The 23,561-nt window shown below is 46.0% G+C and overlaps 1 protein-coding gene across 5 annotated transcripts in view; it reads right to left on the bottom strand.

The window, feature by feature from the left end:
• The window catches only part of LOC123860848 (small ribosomal subunit protein eS17), a 100,306-nt gene extending 77,177 nt beyond the window's left edge, over window positions 1-23,129 (bottom strand). For 2 of the 5 annotated variants that reach the window (XM_045899323.3, XM_045899322.3), the window contains exons 1-2: window positions 22,769-23,128; window positions 5,061-5,235 (exon numbers count right to left, since the gene is read on the bottom strand). In XM_045899323.3, coding sequence (XP_045755279.1) covers window positions 5,061-5,235; window positions 22,769-22,906 — 313 coding nt within the window. In that variant the 5' untranslated portion in view covers window positions 22,907-23,128. Of the gene's footprint in view, window positions 1-5,060; window positions 5,236-22,768 lie in introns of all 5 variants that reach the window. The other 3 variants (XM_045899321.3, XM_045899324.3, XM_064569831.1) reach the window with 3 other exon arrangements.
• Between the last annotated feature and the right edge of the window lie 432 nt (window positions 23,130-23,561).

Here is a 23,561-nt window from a genome sequence, read left to right as displayed (position 1 = left end):
GTATCTAAGTGTCCAAGTGAAAGGGAGAGTCACACATCTCTCACTTTCAAAAGCTAGAAATGAGTAGGCTCAGTGAGAGGAAGGTGTGTTGAAAGTCTAGATAAGCAGAAAGCGAGGCCGCCTGCCCCAAACAGACAAGTTGTGAATGCAAAGGAAGAGTTCTGGAAGGACATGACAAGTGCCACGCCAGCGAGCGCACGAATGATAACCAAGTGAAACAGCCTTACTGCTGATATGGACAAAGACTTAGCGGTCTGGACAGAAGCGCCAACAGCCACAACATCCCCTTAAGCCAAAGCCTAATCCGGAGCGAGGCCTCACTCTCTTCAATTCTGTGAAGGCAGAGAGAGGGCACGAGGCTGCAGAAGACAAGTCTGAAGCTAGCGGAGTTGGTTCATGAGGTTTAAGGAAAGACGCCGTCTCTGTAACTCCAAACTGCGAGGTGAAGCCGCAGCGAGGTCTCCAGAAGATCTGGCGGAGATCATTCATGAAGGTGCTTCCACTACACAACGGATTTTCAGTGTGGACCAAACAGCCTTCTATCAGAAGACGATGCCATCTAGGACTTTCACAGCCAGAGAGGGGAGGTCAGGGCCTGGCTTCCACTACACAACGGATTTTCAGTGTGGACCAGTCTTCTATCAGACGATGCCATCCAGGACTTTCACAGCCAGAGAGGGGAGGTCAGGGCCTGGCTACAAAGCTTCAAAGGACGGGCTGACTCTACCATTAGGGGCTAATGCAGATGCTGACTTTAAGCTGAAGCTTGCGCTCATGTGCCATTCTGAAAATCCTAGGGACCCGAAGAATTAGGCTAAAGCTACTCTGCCTGTGCTCCATCAACGGAACAACAAAGCCCAGACAGTACATATGTTCACAACATGGCATACTAAATATTTCAAGCTCACTGTTGAGGCCTACTGCTCAGAAGATTCCTGTCAAGATATTACTGCTCATTGACAATGCACCTGGTCCCCCAAGAGCTGATGGAGATGCATGAGGAGACAGATGTTCTTTGCACACCTGCTGATACAACATTCATTCTGCAGCCTATGGATCTAGAAGTAATTTCAAGTCTTATTATTTAAGAAATACATTTTGTAAGACTATAGCTGCCATACATAGTAATTCCTCTGCTGGATCTGGCAGAGTAAATTGAAAACCTTCTGGAAAGGATTCACCATTCTGGATGCCATTAAGAACATTCGTGATTTATAGAAAGAGGTCAAAATATCAATATATCAATATTAAAGGAGTTTGGAAGAAGTTGATTCCAACCCTCGTGGATGACTTTGAGGGGTTCATGACGTCCGTGGAGGAAGTCACTGCAGATGTGGTGGAAACAGCAAGAGAACTAGGAATAGACGTGGAGCCTCAAAACGGGACTGAACTGCTGTGATCTCATGATCAAACCTGAACGGATGAGGAGCTGCTTCTCATGGAAGAGCAAAGAAAGTGGTTTCTTGAGATGGGATCGACTCCTAGTGGAGAGGCTGTGGAGATTGTTGGGATGACAACAAAGGATTTAGAATATTACATACACTTAGTTGCCAATAAGGCAGAGGCAGGGTTTGAGAGGACAGACTCCAATTTTTTTCCACTGTATTTATATTTTTATATTAATTTTATATGTCTCAAAATTGAGAATGTGTGTATATATGGATTAGTATTCTATTTTGATTTCATGCTATATTATGAAGATTTTTATGTAACTGAACATGTAGAAAACCATTATTCTCAAAAGGTATTATTCTAATAACTACAAAATACTCCATCACTTTAATATACAAATAAATATTTTCCCTTAGGAGACACTCAGGTTTTTTGGGGGTTTTTTTTCCCCCAAATTTTCACCACCCTAATGATGCTCTAAGTATCCTTCTACATAAATCCTTATTTGCACTGATTATTACTCCTTAGGAGAGCGTCTCAGATCTGGACATAATGAGTCAAAGAGCATGATGATTTTTAAAGCAAAAAAAGTGATCACTGAGGCCAAGTTGTAAAGGGGCTGCACCAGCAAACACAGGAGCAATGCCAGGAACCTCTCCCATGCACAAAAAAAAACAAACAAACAATGAGTCGACACTCATTTTCTCCATCATGGGAAGGCAGCCCACTCAGAGGTGTGGCTTCCATTTTGTCCTCCACCTTTTTGTTGGAGACATGGGTAATCAGAGTTTGGAGGACAAATCACTCCTTTAATATCACTGGCCACGGACCTCCGACAACTCTCAAGAACATCCAGGGGCTTTGCGCAGCCCATGGTACCCGCCCACCCAAGCCCCCCGCCACCCCTGCAGCCATTGTGCAGGACTCCCCCTTCCCTACTCTTCCTTCAGTGCCCCAAACCTGCCAAGCTCTTTCAAAAGCCTTAGTGCAACCTTTTCTGTCTGAAATGTTTCCCCACACTCTTTATGTGATCTAGCGCTTTCTCTTCCTTTGGACTCCATTTTTAAACATACCTCCTCAGAGAGTTCCTGCCTAGGTCACTCAAAAAGTTATTACTTCATAGTACTTACTAAAACTTGCAATTATTTTATTTATTTCTCTGTTTAGTTTTTTTCCTTCTGTTTCCCATCCATGTTGGGAGAGCAGGTTCTGAAGATACCACATAAAGTCAGGAATCCTTGGAGCCTAACAACAGTGATTGGCACGAAGTAGGCATTCCCTATTTGCTGTTGAATTTCTGGTGAATTTGGCCAATTGTGGCAGTGAGGCCAAGTGTGTAGTAAGAGATGTGGAATCTGAAGCCAGATTTTGCAGGGATGGACCTGAACTACAGGTCCAAGGCTGAGGTGATCTGCATTACTTGATAAGGTAGCTGAATGATGTCTCCAAAGATGTCCATGTCTTCATCCTTGGAACCTGTGTATGTCTCAGAATGAAATACTGACGTATGCTTGGCCCAACAGCCAACCAAGCCCTCCCAAGGCTGGGGCAGTGTGATCTAGGCGCAAAGGCCAGAGCTCTATGTAGGAAGCACCTGGCTCAGCGGAAATCTGACCTTCAGTAGTCACAGCATCCACTGGAGCCCACATAAAACCAAGACCGGAATGGACGCAGAAGTCGAAGCTGGATGTACACCTGCATGCACCTGAAGATGCTCTGTTAGTGGGAGCCGAGCGTTAGGAAGTGGCCTGGTGCCAAACAACATGCACTGTGACAGCAGACCCTGGTCTGAGGCTGAGATTAGCCACTTCCTGACTGACTACGTAGCCTCACACAAGTCCTCCAACCCAGAGGAAATTTGGTTTCCTCATCTGTAACACGGGATTGACTCCAATTTTAAAAGAAGTTCTGTGAGTAAAAATGCTATCAAGTCACATTGGCCACTGCAGAGAACGCATTCCTGAAAGGGTCGATTGATGCAGCAAACTTCACTGTTGTCTTATTTTAACAAACTGCCACGGCCACCCCAACTTCAGCAACCACCACCCTCAACAGTCAGCAGCCAGTGGCTCAAGACAAGACCCTACACCAGCGAAAAGACTAGGGCTTGCTGAAAGCTCATATGATGGCTAGCGTTTTTTAGCAATAAAGTAGTTTTTAACTGAAGTTATGTACCATTTTTCAGACATAATGCTATTGCACACTTAACAGACTACAGTATGATGTAACATAACTTTCATATGCACTGGGAAACCAAAAAATTCCTTTGGCTCGCTTCATTGCAATATCCACCTTGCTGCGGTGGTCTGGGAGCCAACCCACAATTTCTCCGAGGTGTGCCTGAGTAAGTTCCCAGCGTGTCTGAGGCGACCCAGTGAGATTTAAGCCATCGTTGATTGTCATTCATACTGGAATAAAATTCATGCAGTTTTCTCAAAGAAAAACAGAACACATATGTTGAACCAAGCAGATTTTCTGAGTTTTTAAAAACTTGGCATAAGCTAAAGGACAATAAGGGTTATTAGCTCATGACATACACCACCTAACAGAAAATCATACACATGTACTTTCTTGAAGTTTGAAGAGACAAGCCCGATCAGCATTCTTAGTTCCCCTATGCCCTTCTCCCATTTGCCCTCCAGTTAGAAAAACCTAATAGAAATAAATTCTACAGTTACCACAAGTCAGTCTTGTTTGTAATGAAATCTCTCCTTCAGACGTTTAGCTACACATAGCTACACATATGTTCACATAGGCCTGCAGCTTTATGGGAATTATTTCCAACGTCAAGTTCGGAAGTAAATCAAAGAATTTATGATGAAAAAACAGCAATTACCGGTCCTTGTTCTGCAAACCCCACTATTGCCAAATTTCTTCAAGGCACATTAAAAAAATTAAAAACATGTTCACTTTCAACTAAAGTAACTCAAACAAGAAACATTCCATCAACATTCTTACAACATGTTGCAACTTCCACAGAAGATTATGAAACACATTTTAGGACTTCCAAGCCTCCTTGTGAAGTACCATCTTTGGGTATGCTACCCTCTCCCCTCCACTATCCTATGGGATAGCCTACATATCATCAGAACTAAATGCTTGTTGACTTGCATTCATGGTTAAAAGCGATTAAAATATTCAAGAGATGCACTGTCCAATATAGCAACTACTAGTCTCATGGCCACCAAGCTCCTGAAATGCAGCTAGTTCCAACTGAGCTGCACTGTAAATGTGAAATACACTAAGAACACGATATCTCATTAATAGTTTTTATATTGACTCTATGGTTAGCATATTTTGTATACGTTAGGTTACATAAAATATTAATACCCCTTTTAAAAAAACATTTTAAATGTGACTACCAGAAAACCTATAATTACATATGACTCACATTATAATTCTCTATATAAGTAGTCCTGCTATCTCTGACCTATCCTTTTTTATCCAGCCTTTTTATAGGCCATAAGATAGATTTGTACATTATAAATTAAAGGCAGTCTTCATCCAGAGGGGAACCTAATCCACAAAGTAAGCTACAAAAAGGGGCTAGTATTACCAGAGATTCAGGGTCATTTTTCGTCGGCTTTGCAAGAAAGCTGCCTAGAAACAGGTCTACATACATAGTGTATGTACGAAAACATACACTAAAGGTTTCAAATCTAAGTCACCTGGCAAATGATCATGAATTCCTCGGTTTATGGGTGTAGTGCAGACTCTACTGAAATCCAGAGAATTATCCAATATGGCATTTATCCTTCGAAAGATATTGGCATTGCTACACGTGGAGAGCGCAGGTGCTTCCTGGTTGTCCCAGCAATCTTTTATCCTCCCGGCTTCTTCTTCCTAGACATAGAAAAAAGATATTTAGGTTTTCGTCCTAGGGAAAAAAAAAAAAAAAGATACTTAGGTTTTTCTACGGTCCTTTATGATAAATAACCCCCCTTCTCCCAATCCAACACTGTGAGTTAGATAAAGTAACAAGGAGTTGAATTTCTTGCCTATATATGAAAATACTTAATGAGTCCTATTATGAGCAAGGTTTCCTGAGAGAACTGTAAGAGGGAAAAAGAAAAACACAGAAACACAAGATATTGCCCCAAGAACCTTCTAATCTAATGAGACATGTATAGGAATTCGCATGGTGTGGCCACAGCAGGAGTTTTAGAACCAGAAATCCCTGATTCAAACTTTGGAGGTAGATCTATGTAACAGGATATTATCTGAAATTTTTTAAAAAATGAAGCACTTGGGGCACTTGGGTGGCTCCGTTGGTTGAGTGTCTGACTCTTGGTTTTGGTTCAGGTCATGATCTCAGGGTCCTGGGATCGAGTCCCACGTCAGGCTCCCCACTCAGCAGGGAGCCTGCTTCTCATTCTCCCTCTGCCCCTCGCCCTGTTCTCTCTCTCTCTCAAATAGATCTTTTTTTTTTTTTTAATGAAGCACTGGTATGTACCTCAAGCGGATAACCTCAAGTACTCGATGCTAAGTGAAAGAAGCCAGTCACAAAAGACCACCTATTATGAGCCCATTTACAGGAAATGCCCAAACCAGGCAAATCTAATCTAATTTAGAGGAGTTGCCTTTATCTGGGGGTGGAGAGAGAAGGAGGTTTGGAGATGGTGGCTAACGGGTACAAGGTTCCTTTCTGAGATAATGAAAATATTCTAAAATTAGATTATGGTGATGATCGCAAAACTGTAACCACACTAAAAAAATCACTGAATTTTATAGTAATGTGAATTATAGCTCTATACAGTTGTTTAGAAAGTTTGGTTCTGCCCTTTATTGTCAGTTACTTAACCTCTTTGCCTCAGTTTCCCCATTTGTGAAATGGGAAGAGTACCTACCACCCTTTTGACGAGATGTAATAAAGCACTTAACATGGTGCCTGGCATATGGCGGCTGCTATTTTTTCTACACCGGAAAGCACCATTAGAGCAGAAGACATGGTAAGCACCAAGAGCGGTACACCACCCCCCAAAGGAACGGTTCCAGTGCTACAACTCAACATAGTCATTAAAAGCACAGACAACTCGTCTAAGACTCTGAACTTGCACTGCCAGATATACAATCATGACCTGAGCCCCCTCTCCCCCAGTCAGAGCGATTCTCTTGGTATTCTCTAGCTCAGTAGACAACACCACCATCCACCAGGTGTCCAGACAGAAATCTGGTACCATTCTTCACTCTCCCTCACTCAGCACATCCCATCCGATGCCTGGCACAGTAAGCAAGGACATAGTGGCTGACAGAGTCATTTCTTTCTTTCTTTTTTTTTTTTTTTAAAGATTTTATTTATTCATTTGACGAGAGAGAGAGAGAGAGAGAGAGAGAAAGCACAAGCAGGTGGAGTGGCAGGCAGAGGGAGAGGGAGAAACAGGCTCCAGGAGAAGCAGGCTCCCTGAGGAGCAGGGAGCCCGATGCTGGGCTCGATCCCAGGACCCTGGGATCATGACCTGAGCCGAAGGCAGTCGCTTAACCAACTGAGCCACCCAGGCGCCCCGACAGAGTCATTTCTAAGGGGAGTCTGACTCATCAGCTCTACAATTCCCAATTACCTTGAGGAAAAGAAACAAAAATCACACCAAGTAAGGAAACTAACACCTAGGATCTTACAGCTGGTCACCTCAAAACAAAACTTTAAAAAGCTGCATGTCTATGTTTAGCCTATTAAAAATCAGGTAAGCATGAGAATGACCAGAAGCACTTCCAGTTTTATCAACTCTGCAGGATGGCCTTAAAGGAACAACCTGAGTCCCATATCATTCTCAAGCTCTTGAAAAGACTGGTATCCTTTGCAAGCTGTGAGGAGGACCAGAATACACAGTCCTGCAAGGTCGTTTTCCCAAGCCCTCCAGAGAGCCACCATTGAGAGCAGTTAAACCCACACACACAAGGCCCTTTTCACAACTGTAGATTTCTAAGATGATTCTCAACCTCACTAAGGCAACATCACAAAGGCTAAGATGCAAGCATTTACAATCAAACTGCAGATCTTAAGGCTGCATGCTTCCTCACTCATTTGCTGCCCCATCAACATTAACCAACTGCCTGCTATGTACAGTGAGCCCCCAAAGGGTAGGCAGATTAGACAGACTCAGCCAAAAGAGATTTCTGAAGTCCAGAAAGGGAACTAAGATCTGATCATGCTGTAAACAGCCACCACACAAGCTACAGTTTGCTGTGATCATACACTGTCCTCTCAGCCAAGGGGGCTCAGAGGAAGACAATGTACCTGAAAGTAAAGGTAGGAAGAAAGTCTGAAGCACAAAGAGAACAGAGGGGCATTATCAAAAGTGGTCCAATGTGCAGGGCACGGGGTATACAAGAGAGCAAACTGGAAAGAAGGCTTCATGCTAGGTTAAGGAGTTAGAATTATCTCCTACATCAGAGGTTTCCAAATTTTAAAAGGCCCCTCTTAATACACAAATACTAATTTGATTTTTATTTACTAGTACAGATGTGCTATAGATCTATGGATTCCCAGATCCTGGCAAGGAGTAAATACTGTATGTGAGTCTCAGGAGACCTCGAGCAACCATGAAAGAGCACAGGAAGAACCACCGAGGGAAGGGTCACAGACATCCGGGGAAGACACAGGCCCAGAGGCCCTCTGGGAGAAACCTGCTTCCCCAGGAGAAGGGCAAGGTCTAAGAATCTTACCATCTCAAGCAGCCTGAAAAAAACCCAATTTAGAAATACACCTGGCCAATGCTATCCCACTGCAAATCCCACTAGGAACATATACCGTAACTTGGAACCTCAAGGCAAATGAGATCTAGAATGCCTCCCTCCCTCCCTTCCTCTCAGGTATACCAAATTAGTTATCTAGAAGACTTTGGGTAATTAGAGCAAAAGGAAATGGAGTGTTTGATTAATATCCCAAACTACTTAATCACATCAGTAAGTACCAACTGTTTGCCTTGAATAACCAATTTGGAAGGTGGGGGAGAAAAAGATCAAAGCTAGCAATGCCTGAGGGGAAACCGATCTACCACTTTGCTTATGTGCACAATAGGGATAAAAGTAATACTACGGCCTCATATGACTTTCTGTGAATTAATACACATAACATGCCTGGCACAGTACCTGGCACATAATCACACGCTGAGCAGATGAATGCTGGCTATGGGTAGGATCATTACTAGCGCAGCAAGGGGTCAGAGGTTACCACAAGGATCCCTGAAGAAAAGACTACTTGCTCATTAAAGGAGAAAAAGTACTGAGGACACAAGCCAACTATTCTTTTGAAGACCCCGGGCCCTTCCATGCTGAATTTTCCTATTCCTTTCATTTAGAAAGCTTAATTAAAAGGACTAAAGATAGGTACACGTTTTAGGCAGTTCAGTTCGTATCCTAACAACACAATTTAGTGATCCTTCAAACTCTCCAGCTAAATGAATTCAGTTTCTCATTTTCAAAACACAGACCTTTTATCCACACCCATTACTCTATATTCTATCTTAACTGATCAATGTATAGGTCTGAGTTTGTATGTTTCACCATAAAGAAAAAGTCCCCACCCCCTTGGTTATACCACTGTTGTCTGATAATTTTCATGGTTATTTTTGGCATATTTTGCCTTAAAGTGAGATCATTTGCAGGTTTTTATTTAAACCTTTATTTGGTCTTTCACAATGGACAGGAAAGGAGGCTTTAAGAGGATCAGAGACTTGGAATGCAAATCGTAATACTATTGAGAACCATGGATCAAAAGAGCAAATTACTTGGCAATGCTAGAAAAGAGAAACAGTAATTCTAACTGTCACTGGCTAAGAATGGTGTTGAGACAAAACTAGTTGTACCGGGGGCACCTGGGTGGCTCAGTCGTTTAGCGTCTGCCTTAGGCTCAGGTCGTGATCCCAGAGTCCTGGGATTGAGCCCTGCATCGAGCCCCGCATCGGGCTCCTTGCTCGGCGGGAGGTCTGCTTCTCCCTCTCTCACTCCCCCTGCTTGTGTTCCCTCTCTCTCTGTCAAATAAATAAATAAAATCTTAAAAAAAAAAAAAAAAAAAAAAAACTAGTTATACCTCCTTCTTGTCAGAAAGAACAGTTCATGAGGAATCTCTGCTAATACAGCTATTTTATAGCAGGTCTCAATGTTCTCCTCTTCAACAGGTAAAAGCTGACATTCCCATCATGACACACTGGTCTCCTACAGCAATAATTCTCAGTTGGGGGGGCGGGGGAGACAACAGTCAGAAAAAAGCGTTCCCCTTTTCCACAAGGGAAGACTCTTTCCCAAAACTGAATCATTGTTTCACAAAGCAGAATGAACACAGGCCTTGGAGTATAAATACTAACTCTACCGTTTAAGCATCTTCTATGAGCCTTGGTTGCCTCGGGTATAAAATGGAGTACCATCCACTTTGCAGACTTTGTAGTAATGAGAAATCTATAAAGTGCATGGATAGGCTCATCCCAGTCAAGTTCACCAAGAAGCTCATTCACTTGTTTAGCACTTCTAACTGGAGGTTTTTCTGCATTTGTGATTTGAAACGATCACTCTTAACTCTTTTAAAAATCTGAACCCAGGGCGCCTGGGTGGCTCAGTTGGTTAAGCGACTGCCTTCGGCTCAGGTCATGATCCTGGAGTCCCGGGATCCAGTCCCGCATCGGGCTCCCTGTTCAGCAGGGAGTCTGCTTCTCCCTCTGACCCTCCCCCCTCTCATGCTCTATCTCATTCTCTCTCTCAAATAAATAAATAAAATCTTAAAAAAATAAAAATAAAATAAATAAAATAAAAATCTGAACCCATACAACCTAGCTATGTTTTCTACTTAAAGACTAAGATCCCCAAATTTTATACTTATTTGTATGCTAGAATTGCCTAATTTGGAAACTCTGGCAAGGCCTTCGGAGACCATACAATCCTGCAACAACATGGTGATGGGATGGCCATTCTTTAGGTCAAAATCCCGGTCTGGGACTATTTAATGGTCATAAATGAATGCAAACTCTACAACCTCTAGGTTGATTATAATTCAGTTTGCCATTAATCAAAAACACAATACCTAGATCACAGGCCCCTTCAAGACTATTCCTGCTAATCATTTACTATGGCTTCATGAAAAGCCAGTTGAGATTTACGAAAGACTGTCTGAAGGACACACAGTTTATTCTTCCAGATGGGAGTTTTAACCTGGGGTACATAGACTGGAATCTACTAAGCCTCCAGCAAAACAGTATTCACACTAAAAAATTTCACCTGAGGAACTGGTAGGTTTTCTTTATGGAAGAATGTAAATCATCTAGCCAAATACCCGTGTGTCACCTGGTCATTCAAAGTCAGTTTGTGGTTGGAACTTTACTGACTCTACAGTTGTTAAGAAATGCTTCTCTACTTAATTTTCTCCTTGACCCTTGACCATTCTGAACTGAACTTCCACCTCAAGTCTTCTGTGCAACACTGTAAGAACTTAAAATTTATTAGGTTGGTCCATACAAAACTGTCAACATTCTACATGTTGCAACCAACAAAACAGCAATTTCACACAGTTCAATCTAATTATTTCGTAACTACTAAAAACCTGTTTGGTTAGATGTTGAGATTACAGATAGATAAAACATAATCTTTGACCTACGGAGAATTACTCAAGCAGGAGAAGTAAATCTAGTTAGGTAAGTGGAGATCAAGTAAGTACAAAATGCTACATATACAAGAGAGGAGTAGATTAAAGTATCTGGAATGGCTTGACAACTCAGACTTTTAAGCTAGAGAATGAAAAGTCAGAATTTCTCTAAGTGTGGGAAAGGACAGACAAGCAGAGAACATGCAGAGTGGATACAGAACACAGTAAACTCAAAAAAAGGAAGTGACAGAACAGGGCTGGACAGGGAGGGTCTCCAGGAATAAAGGAGAAACGGCTACAGGTCCTTACTTGCAGAAAGACAAAGTGAATCCATCACCAGATACAAGACTCAAGATGCCACCCCTTCTTTCTCTTCCTTCATGATCTGACCTTCCTCTTTCCTCTCCACTGGTTCCTTCCCATCAGTCTGTAAGTATGCCCAAGGCGCACTCACCCTAAAAACCTAAACACACCTTCCTTGATTTAAAACTCCTCCCAAGCCACTGCCTTCTTTCTCTTGCTCTACTACCAACCTTCTAGAAAATATGCTATACTTACTTCTTAACCTCCTGTTGTCCTCTCAACCCATGATATCCTGCTAGCATGACCCCCTCCCCATACACACACACACACACAAAAAAAAACCCCACTACAGAACTGCTATTAAATTAATGACTTCAAATTGCCAAACCCAAACAATATTTCAGGTTTATCTTACTTGGTATCTTTGGGGATCTGATCCTTAACTATTCTCCACTCACTGAATTCAGGAACCCCCTTCTCACAGATCTCTCTTTACTTTTCTGGCTAGTTTTCAGTTTCTACAGGGTACATCCAATGCAATACAGTCTCTCTCTCTCTCTCTCTCTCTCTCTCTCTCTCTCTGGAAAAGGAAATACTACAATTTCCAAGACAGGCTTATGAGAACATTAAGGGAATATTTAATACCTTGACTGCTCAAGAATATCCAGAACACCTGGTCACTGTAGCCGTAGCTCTCGTCACACTTACCTGTCAAACCGTTAGCTGTAAGCGCTGTTAGCGCTGCGTCTGATAAACGGAAAGGTCCCCCAAGGTCTCTAAGCAGCACTCAGCTTACAACCTGCAGCATTTGCAGGGACTCGATACAGACACCACAGGAGAGGCAAACCCGTATCACACCGCACCGCTTTCATGGGTATGTTTTACCACCTCGATCACAACCTCCACCAACGGCAGTGACTCCTTTCTTCAATGCTAAGATCAAAATCCATATTCAGTCACCAAGTCTATCTCTTCTGTCAAAGCTCTAAGCCACTCACAGGCATTTCATGATCTGGGGTTTTAAGCCCCTTGGACCAGAGACAATTCAGATGAACAATAAAGAACTCATAAACAACATAACCTGGTGATCGCAGACCCAAAGGTTATAATTACATTTACTGACTGTATCTGCATCACATGCTAGGAGCCATTCTGGAGACAGAGGATAAGTAAGACAATCCCTGCACCCCAGGAGTGAGTCTAATGGGAACACAAGCACATAAACAAGCTATGCTGTACTATAAGCCCAACAATAAACAGAGAAATAACAAGAGTAGTGGGAAGGTGAGAAGATTAAAAGGTTTTACCGAACGGTCATAGTAGGAGTGGGGAGGGCATTCTAGGCAAAAAGAACAACATGTACAAAAGGCAAGGAGGTATGAAACAGGGATGCTTTTAGGCAACTAGAAGTACACTACTGCTAGGATTTTAAGCACAAGGGACACTATCCTATGACGCAGCATTGCTCCTGCATGCAAGAGAAAAGACAGGACTATAAAAAGGCACGTACAAGAACAGTCACAGCAGATTTGGTTATACTCAAACTCTGAAGAGAAACAAAAACCATGCCCCTTGTGTTAGTGGTCCCCAAGACCACCCCCAGGTTTGATGATTCACTAGGAGGAATCACAGGACTCAGCATATAGTTGTACTGAGCGCATTCGGCTAACATTTATCACAGCCAGAAGATACAGAGGAAAACAGCAAAGGGAAAAGGTATATGGGACAAAGTGTGGGGGAAACCAGGTACAAACTTCCAAGGGTCCTCTTCCAAGGGAGTGACACGAGATAAGCTTTACTGCTTAGCTCCCCCAGCAATAAGCTGGGGCTACACACAGGAATTGTTGCCAACCAGGGAAGCTTGCTAGAGACTTGGCACCCGGGGTTTTTATGGAGGGGTGGTCACACAGGTAGCCTCTGCCTGGAATATGCCCAAATTCCAAACTCCAGGAGGAGAGCAGGTGTTCAGCATCAATCACACTGTTTGCACAGTTTAGGTGTAAGTCACTCTATTGGTTCTGGGAATGGTGGGACTACAGCAATAAACCTGGACTGCAACTTGTAGAAATCTCAGATACTAAATTAAGTTGGGGGGAAACGTCAGACTCAGAAGAGTACACGCTACAGGATTTCATTTTAGGTTCAAAAATAGGCAAAACCAATTGAGGACAACAGAAGTCAGAGTAGGAGTTAATCCTGGGAGGGGGAGGAGGGTAGCGGGGGCGGGGGGGGGGGGGGCAGAGATACCGAGAAAGGGCACAAGGGAACCTTAGTGAGTACTGGAAATGTTCTGTATCTTCACCAACGTGGTAGTTACTTAGGTGTATAAAAATAATATAAATATGTAAAAATTGACATTATACACTTAAAATTAGTGCCTTTTACTATATGGATGTTCTCTCTCAATTTTATTTTTATGGGTTTTTTTTAAAGATTTTATTATTTGAGAAAGAGAGAGTGAGCAAGCGCAGGAGCAGGGTGGGGGCAGACACAGAGGCAGAAGCAGACTCCCACTGAGTGGGGCGCTCAATGCGGGACTCCATCCCAGGACCCTGGGATCCTGACCCGAGCCAAGGGCAGATGCTCAACCGACTGGAGCCACCCAGGCGCCCCCCTCTCTCAATTTTAAAGAAGTTCAAAGAGGAGACCGGTAGGGATTAAACTCGGCCACTGAACTGAAGCCAGATCCTGATGGGCTTCGTGTGCTACCCCCAAGGGACCTGGCCTCTACTGCGTGGTGGTAGTTCTCCAGGGAGGTGTTGTGGACCCACGAAGGTCCGCAAGACCCTTTCAGAGGTCCACAAAGCCAAAACTACTTCCATAATTCTAAGACACCAATTTCTTTTTTCACTATGCTGACGTCTGCAATGAGAGTACAAAAATAATGAGTGGGTAAAACTGGCACCTTAGCAGGAAGCAAGGCAACGCCAATCAGCTCTAGTAAGCAGCTACTGTACTCTTCAAGCTCTGCAGTCCCAGAAACAGCCAGGATCTCTTACCGAGGTCCTTGAGAAAGCAGTAAAAGCATATTTATTACATCTTGACCCTTGAGTACAGGCCTTCAATATTCTGTGAGACAAACGGGAAGTTAGCACGAAGCCCATTTGCTGCATACTGAAGTATAATAGTTGTCTCAAGGAAGTGTTTATGTGACGGAGTTTCAGAAAGAATTAGCCTCTTTTTTTTTTTTTTTTTTGAAACATCTTTTTTACTTGGAAGAACTGACCTACTATGGTTATCAAACTGGGTGTTTGGCAAACATTCTCTTGAAAACACGGGGAGCTAGATGCTTCCAATAAACGACTAACAGCATTTGTGGCCATATATTAAAATTTGAGCTTTGAAGGAAAAAACAGAACTCTGGGAAACCTCCATCTGCCCCCTTCATCAAAACTTTAACAAGACTTTTCTGATGAGACTGGTGGTGTTATTAACTAGCATGTCAGCATAGTGTGCATATGTGTGTATATAATACACTCACTATGCAATATTGCACAACAGTGAGCCAGTATTTGTCAAATGACTAAAGTACAGTGTTACAAAATCAGGCATGGGTGAATGGTCTATCCAAAGTACAAGAGGGATCAACGTGTTTTAATGTAACAGTAAGAAGAGTACACCCATATGGCTTCAGATCCCATGTTGCAACTGACCTTTAGGAAGTTCACACTTGTCAAGTTTTGGTGTAGTATCAAAGAGGGATGGATAGCCGCAAGTAAATGAAAAGGCTATTCAAATATCCCTCCTCTTTCCAACTACATATCCACGCGAGGCCATATTTTCTTCATATCTTCCAACAGAAACAACATGTGGCAACAGATTAAATATAGGAACAGACGGAAAATATACTGCGAAGAGGTTTCAAAAGAAAAGCTACTACCTTCTAATAAATCCGATACTAAAGAGATTTGCAAAAATGTTAAAGAATGCTCACTCTTCTCATTTTCCTTTGTTTTCAAAAATCTAATTGTGTTAATATGTAATGGATTTGTAACTTTAAATGACTATTTTTCCAGTTTTAATTTCTAATGAGCAAATATCGATAGATACGATCCACATACACTAAAGCTCTTGAGGTCCTCAGTAATGGAGTCCTGAGATGAAAATGTCTGAGAACCTCTGCCCTGTGGAGTAGGTGATCAAACTGGCACTTTTCAAAGATCTTATAGGAACATCCAGGCAGAAATGCAAACATCCAGAAAGATTGAAGAAATGCTCCTAAGGGCACAGTGAACTTGGGAAAAAGAGTCTCAGAAATGCACGTGTGAGAAGGGAGAGGAGCTCTGATGTCAGATCTCATGGGTTTAAGAGATGAGCAAAGGGTGGGCCAGTCCATATGGGGAGGGAGCTACTCTGTACAAAAGCTTGATGAGAAAAGGCCAAGCAAAGCCAGTGAGGCTGGCTGCTTGAGGGGAGTGCTATACTAAGATAGGTCTAAACATGGGAGAGATGTGATCGTGTTTACGGACAGAGGTGAAAGGTGTGGCAGGAACAATGTACCACGAGGTCCTGAGGGTGTAAGAAAGATGGACTCCCAACGCACAAAACTGCTCTCTGAATAGGGAGGAGGCCACTCCTGCAAAAGCCCAAAATAAAGAATGTAACTGGAGCCAAGTCCAATTGGAGAGGGAAAGAATAGGACCTAGATGACCAACTGTGCAGAACCCAGAGTAGCTTTTGGTCCACACAAGAACACATGAGCCTGTGTTATCTCACATTGCAAAGAAGATAAACTTAGAGAAATAGAAAATCTTGCTCAAAAATCAACCAGTTAACAGAGCACAAGGACTCAAATCAGGATCCCAGACTCCAAATCTCCTCCTCTGCCTCTGCCTCAGGCAGCATGAGAAATAGCAGGAGAGGGGATAGAGCAGGACAGCGAACCACCTGTGGCAACTCTGAAGCTGTATGGGAGGCTCTCACAAGGACAGGGAAATATGGTTTTCTGTTTCACCTGAAACGTTTGCAAGCCTTGGCATTGAGAGAACTCCCCAAACTCAGGTAGGGCAACATGTGCAGGAAAAGCAGCATGATGGTGGAACAAACATAACCTCCTGACCAGCAGAGCTAAATTCAGCTTTGTGAAGTCCAAAATCCAAGGCAAGTTTGAGTTTCATCTTAAATTTCCTAGACTAACAGGCACCTGGGTGGCTCAGTCAGTTGAGCATCCGACTCTTGATCTCGGCTCAGGTCTTGATCTCACCATCATGAGTTTGAGACCCACGTTGGGCTCTGCACTGGGCGTGAAGCCTACTTAAAAAACAAAAACAAAACCTCCTGGACTTAAGTGATACCCTCAGTAGTCATTTCTGGAGGCAAGGGGCACAGAGGGATGAGCTAGGGAGACACACCCGACCAAGGACCAAGGATCCGAAGGATAGGTCTGGGGAACAACAGGACCACTGGTAGGATAGAGCTCTGAACAGAGTAATAGGTGTGATCAGGCAAAAACAACTGATGAAGAAGGTAGAAAGAGCAGACTGAAAACACTCCTCCAAGGGAGACCTGACCTAGCGGTAGCAACGTAAAAAAGAAGCAATGAAAGGATGCAGGGGCCAAGGGAGACACACAAAACCGTATCAAGGCTTTATAGTTACAGATATTGCGAAGAGGTTTCAAAAGAAAAGCTACAAGTATGCATTCACCTAGCGTCCTTCTGTACTGGGGCCTCCAGTGACTGAAAAAATAAAAAAAACCCGAAACACCCCAAACACAGTTCTTTCCCCCAAGAGAACACTATAGTTGGGGAAAAAAGACTAATTGGGTGGAGGGGATAGAATTAGATTAGCCTCAAGAGATGAGTAGAGGGAAGAAATTGGTTCTGTGTTTAAACCTGCTGGGTTTAATATGCCTCCGACAGACAGAACTCCTTCAGTAGGCCAAACAGAACCATGGGTTCTAAGAACAAGCAGGGCTAGAGCTCAACCTAAAACTTGGTCCCAGAGAGAGAGAGAACTAGTGCAGCAGGAATACACAGGCCCCCTGTATAAGGGGACAGATGAGCCAACAGAATGAACCACAGGGAATGTGGCATTCTGGGGGAGGAGGCCTGTAAGTACCAGGACAAGAAAGACCTATCAGACAGGAGGAGGGGGGAGCTATAGAGTCTTTCGAGACAAGTGGAAATTTTAAGTAGAAGGAGATAATCCGAGATCAATATAGCAAAGGATGAGGTACATGAATTCTACAAATACCTACAAAATACCTACAAATTCTACAAAATGAAGAGATCTGTGTTCCAGTTCTGGCTCTACCAGCCACTCACCGTATTAACTTAAAACAGTCACTTCTCATGCTAAGCTTAGTTCTCTTGTCTGAGAAAATAAACATTAGAATCTGCGTTTGTTGTCAACTCTGAATTGTATCTGGGAGACAAACAGGTCTCTGATAGCTTTCAAGCTTCGTAACAATTCCAAAATTACAGCTTAAAAAAACAAAAAGAAAAGAAAGTCTCAAGAGAAAGGACAGACTCAGGAGACCAATGGTCTCAGAGCCAGAAGCCAGGAACACAAAGCCAGAATGCAGAGAACACAGGTGTTAAGTAGTAAGAGATTAAGTGTTCTGTCAAAAGACAAAAAAACCCAACCAGCCGTTCAAGGTAACTGCTTTCCTCCAACAGAGAGCTACTCCCACACCTTTATCCAAGGAGACCCTGGGCCATGATGCTAAACCATCAGGATGGTACATATATCTGCATATAATGCTGGCCAAGAATAAAGAAACCAGTAACACTATTATAGTTAAATTACTCCCAGAATCAACAGCTAGGTGCAACTGTGACCCATTTTTTTTTTTAAAGATTTTATTTATTTATTTGAGAGAGAGAATGAGATAGAGAGCATGAGAGGGGGAAGGGTCAGAGGGAGAAGCAGACTCCCCGCAGAGCAGGGAGCCCGATGCGGGACTCGATCCCGGGACTCCAGGATCATGACCTGAGCCGAAGGCAGTCGCTTAACCAACTGAGCCACCCAGGCGCCCGACTGTGACCCATTTTTAAAACACAAATCAATCTTCAGACCTGTCTTCTGGGGAGTCTACAATTGTCATCACAAAATGCCTTCAAAAAAATCAAAACAAAAGAGTGTTAACTCACTGTAATCTAAAGGGTGCTCCAACCATACAGGAATACTAAAAACAGAGTGGAAATCAAAGGTTGTCCATGCCTAAGTGTTCTTCTATACTACTGAACACAAAGCTCAACCCCATTTAGTCAGGAATTTCCCCCCCACGCCTGTTATTTTAAAATACTCCCATTATACATTAAAGCAGCAAAATAATCTCTGACAGGAGACTTTTTAAATCCCAATAACAAAACAGTGAAAATTATGTTTACAATGCAAATTTATCACTGAAATTTGGATACTTTTTATGGAAAGTCAGATAATTTTCCCATGAAAAATACAAAATATTACAAACATGATTTATCTTTTCATTCCATACTTTCAGCAGTTTACTGTAATGGAGATATGCCTTGTTTTGGAGGTCCTATCTTGAACATAAAAACTTTCAGCACTTGGAATCTGTTGTTACAGAAGGGGATGAGCTCTCATGAGCAGGTATAACCAAACCAGGCAGCAACAAAAGCAGGAAAGAAAACAATGAGCATTTCCAAAGCTGCAATGTGGGGGGCCAAGGAGGCGGGGTCGGCAGTACCCAGAAGACTTAATCAACGCGGAAAGGGTGCAATCAACACTTCTTAGCTTTAAACCAAACAACAGATAGAAGCAAAAACTCTTTAACCTCCTCTCCTCCAACCTCTGGGTCCAACCCCTTCCTACTCCTCACCCTCTGTCCCCAGGCTTTCTGGCAAGCTCTACCCAGAGTCAGTACAGCTTAGATACTGCCTAGGAAAAGCAGATTTGCAGAACAGGATGGGATTAGCACAGCTCTTCCATAGGAAAGAAAATAATTTGTCATTTGATCCTAGGGTTCTTTTACTGACTCCACCACTACCTACTGAAGACAACAGCCTACACATTAATATCCAGGTTTGGGATGCCTTCCTGTCCCAAACTTCAAGCCAGAAGTACAAACCCACTAATTAATTTCCACTTTAAACAAACACATTACTTTAAGGAATGGTCATTTAGCCAAGGGACCTGAAACCACTGAATGAGAAAGTCTACTCAGATATTGCCTACCATGTAAACACTAAAATACCAGCAAGAGGCTGGTCACTTCACCCTTCCTCCCTACCCCAAATTCACAAATACTTAACTCATAACTGAGTGCTTGAACTAAAAACGTTTGCTAGAGAAGCAGCTGGAGACCCAAGTAACATTCTAAAGTTTGCATCTTTCCAAAAACTTCCCAGAGATTTATTTAAAAAAAAATTATCTAGTTTGAGTCTGCATTTTCACAGAAAAATCCCTTCGGCAAAGGCTCTGAATATGGTTCTTACTGCTTTATGCTTTAAATCTTTTGGGAATAAAATACAGAAATAAAGGTACATAACCCTTTACATCTGCAAGTGAGGCTCTGTACGCTGCTGTGAGTCTAAGTTTGTTTCAGCCAGAATGAAAACCCAGTCTCTCATTCCTGGCATAGGGCTATTTTAGGTCCTGGAAGCTTATTCCAGAAGATCTTAGCACATATTGCTAAAACCCTTATTAATTCTTCCTGGAAATCTAAGAGGCATGATTATGGGGACTTTAGCTAAGAGAGAAAAGGTGAGATTTAATAAGCCACATTCTACTTTGAGAGGTCTTAAAACAATTATGTAATTTCAAATTTGCCTAATCTCAGAAGAAGAAAGTTATTGAAATTTTAACCATCCTGAAAAAGGAAAGGCTTCTGTGCAGAGTTGGGAGGGTCACCCCCCCCCAGTGGGAGGAGCCTGATTTCTCCAGACCTCTGGCTCTCAGGATCAGCTAACTGCTCTGACACACATCGAGGAATGATAGACACAGCACATTCCTCCTGACATCAACACTGCTGCACTAACGCTCAGAAGACCCACACTGACTTCCACAACAACCAGAGATTCCCTCCAGTGCAGTTAAGGTTTACTGTGCCTATAAATGGGACCAGCCCATAAAGCATTGCAATTCCTAGACAATGTACATCACCAATAACTCCTTGACCCCTCTGACCTACCAGAACACACGCAGTATCATACCTTGAGCTATGGCCCCGGAAAGACCTAGGTTCACAATGGGTTTCATCCCTTAACAGCCTCGTAACTTGATTTCTGAGCCTGGTCTCATTTGCAAAATAGGGGGAAAATCTAAAAGGATGATTTGAAGACTGAGATCCCAAACTAGCCCTCAGCTGGACTCTCATCTTCAGAGACATGTTACCTTTGATCCTTAAACTGTTCATAATTTTTTAAGTGCTACATTTATAACCGAGACTAGTAGCTTACCTAGGAAAAAAGTCAAAGATCCATCAACTCTGGGCCCACATTTTGGTGTGGCAACAACCAGCTCCTTGCTGCTCCCTTTAGACACAAACTCTATAGCTCAGTAGGCACTACTCTTCTCTCCCTGCTTCCCTCATTTATGTCACCTCAGTTCCCTGCAGGGATCTGAGCACACAACCAGTTTTAAGGATTAAAAACAAAATAAATAGCTTGATGACTCACGAAAATACTTACTGAGACAGCTAGTATCACGAGCTTACTTGCTAACCAGCCTGGTGTGAAGCCTGGACTCTTCCTACTTTCACCATCTTCCTCTGCTTTCTGCCTCAAGATCACTGCCATGGGAGGTGTACCACGGTAGAAGACCCACCCTGTATCAGGTGCCTACGGCCCAACCCCAACTGCAAATGTTTCCGTGATCGTTGACCACCTGCACCAGCTCTGGCTGGGCAGAGAAGCCCTGGGAGGGGGGAAGGCAAGCATTTTTATATTACCGTGACGGACTTACATACAGGGTGGCCAACTTCCAATCCTAATCCTACAAACTGAACGTGCATGGCCAGGCCACTCAAGTTTCAATTCAATCACTGTGACAAACACCAAACTCTACAGCAACGTGCTCTGGGAACACAGGGCAGCTCAAAGCCAGCTCCACCAGGAACCACAGAAGACCAGGGGTGAGCCCCTCGGCGTTACTATGCCGAGGGGCTCCCCGCAGGCCAGAGCTCCCCTGAGCTCCAGAAGCAGAACTTCCTTCACTCTTCCCCCACCTACGACAAAAACCAACCAAGCAGGGAAACAATCACCAACCCGCGGTTTCCAGGGTTTTGTGCTGCCTGTTTGGATTTACTCTTATTTTTAACCCAGCGTGCGTCCCCGGGATCAAACGGAGCCTGAGGGTGCAAACTACTCTCACCAGCCGCACTTCCAGCTGGCACGCTCGGTCACCTGGGGGGGGTGGGGGCGCAGATGCGAGGCAGGCGGCACACCTGTGCCTCCCAGAGAGCCAACTGGCCCACTCGCCCCTCGCCCCGACAGATGACGCAGAGCAGCAGTTTACTCAGGTGCCAGAACAGGGAGTGAGGCGGCGGAGCGGTAGCCAGGGAGACCAGAGGCAGTTGCCAGAGAAATGCGGCGCTGAGCGCCCAGGCCGCGGGCTGGAAGGGGGTGCGCGTGGGGGAGGGGACGGGCCCCCGCTGGGCTTCCAGAAGCGCCCCCCTGGCTTCTCAGCGCTGTCACGGAGGCTGCGGTGCCCCGGGCCTCCTTCACGATTGCAATGCTGCCGAAGGCACGTGCGCAGGGCCGAGGCCTGCAAGGTGCACCTGGCCAGCCGCCAGCGCCAGGTGTGCTCGGCCTCCCGCCGGGCCCTGGGCAGCCCTGGGCCCCTCACGAGGCCTCTGGCCTGGCCCGGGGGACCCCCTGCGACGCGGGGTCCAAAGTCGGGGCCAACTGAACGACAGACGGCACCCGCTCCAGGGAGCGACCCGAGGGACGCAGCCAAAGGTGAGTGACCTGTCCTCGGTCAGGGTGCCCACCACGCCAGCGGGGCTCAGGACTGGCCCAGGCCCTTCTGGCCAGCTGCCCCCCAGCTGCAGCTCCGCCACACCTGAGGCCGGAGCAGAGGCCGCACCCCTCCCTCCCAAGTTGGTGCACCTGGCCAGGAGCTGGACCGACGAGAGAATGACAAAGCCAGGGCCACATGCACGACTGTCCTCTCGCCCGGCGGCGGGGGCAGGAAAGCAAAGGCAGGTGCGGCCTCCCCTCCCTCCACGGCTGCGCAGCCCCCACGTCTGCACGTCCGCCCGCCACGGCCCGCGGGACCCACCTCAGAGCCGCGGCCTCAGGCCTGCCCCGCGCGAAGCCCCGGCGCACGTGCCGAGCACCCACCCGCGCGCGCCCCTACCCAGCCGACCCCGCCCCCAGAACGCGGCTCCCGCAGTCGAACGTGTGAAGCCACGTGACCTCCCGGGCCGGGCGAGCACGGCCCCCGCACGAGGGGCCTGATCCCTCCGCCTTAAAGGAGCCGCGCCCGCCGCCGTCGTGGCGCTCTCCAGGCAACTTAGCCCCGCCGCGGGGGGCTCCGCCGCCCGCAGCCCCGCCCCACCCGGGCCACCCACCCCCGCCGCCCACTGGATACGAACTAGACTCGCGGGGGGCGCTGCGAAGCGCGTGAGCTCCCTGCGCCGGCGGCTTCGGGTCTCACGTGCGACGGCTGCGGGAGAAGGAAGTATTCCCGGCGCCGAGGCGCCCCTCCGACCCGTGGGCTCCCGTCTGGACATACACTCGAGGCCACCGGAGTCCGCAGCGCAGCCTGGAGGCCCCACCGGCCGCCCCCGGAGGGCCGCGGCGCCTTTAAGCCCAAAGGCCCTGAGTCACGAGGAGGCTCCCTGCCCCCCTCGCCACACGCCCCTCCACGAGGCCCCACGCCCGCGGGCACGTGACCCGCGCCCCGCCCGGGACTCGCGCTCACGGGGAGGGGAGCGGGAAGGAGGGGACCGCCGAGCCGGCCGAGGCTGCGCGCGGACCGTTAGCTGCCGCGGCCGGGACCGCGCCCCGCCCAGCCCGGCCCCGCCCCGCCCCGGCGGGCGGCGGGCGGCTCTTACCAGCGGGAACGCCATGGGGGCGGCGTGGCCCTGCGGGACGGGCGGGACGCCGGCGGGCGGCGGGCCGGCGCGGGGAGGGACGCGCAGACACGTGGGCACTATTTTTGCAGCGAGCCGCGCACAGCGCTGCGCCCCTGGCCGCTTATAAAGCCCCCGCGGAGCCGCCGCCCCCCCACCCCACCCCGGGCCGGATGCGAAGCACCTGTGTCGGCCCCGCCCGGGCCCCCGCCCCCGCCCGCCCCGCCCCTCCCGGCAGGCCGGGCCGAGGGCTCGGCCGCCCACCCGGAGCCGGGCTCCGGGACGGGGGCGGCCGCAGCCAGCGCCTGGGAGG

Source organism: Mirounga angustirostris, unplaced genomic scaffold, assembly GCF_029215605.1.
Source record: "Mirounga angustirostris isolate CCGP_5_RB_7025 unplaced genomic scaffold, mMirAng1.0.hap1 SCAF_9, whole genome shotgun sequence".
In the NCBI taxonomy this organism is placed as follows: Eukaryota; Metazoa; Chordata; class Mammalia; order Carnivora; family Phocidae; genus Mirounga; species Mirounga angustirostris.
Note: the sequence above shows the minus strand (reverse complement) of the source record. Positions and strands in the feature narration are given on the sequence as shown.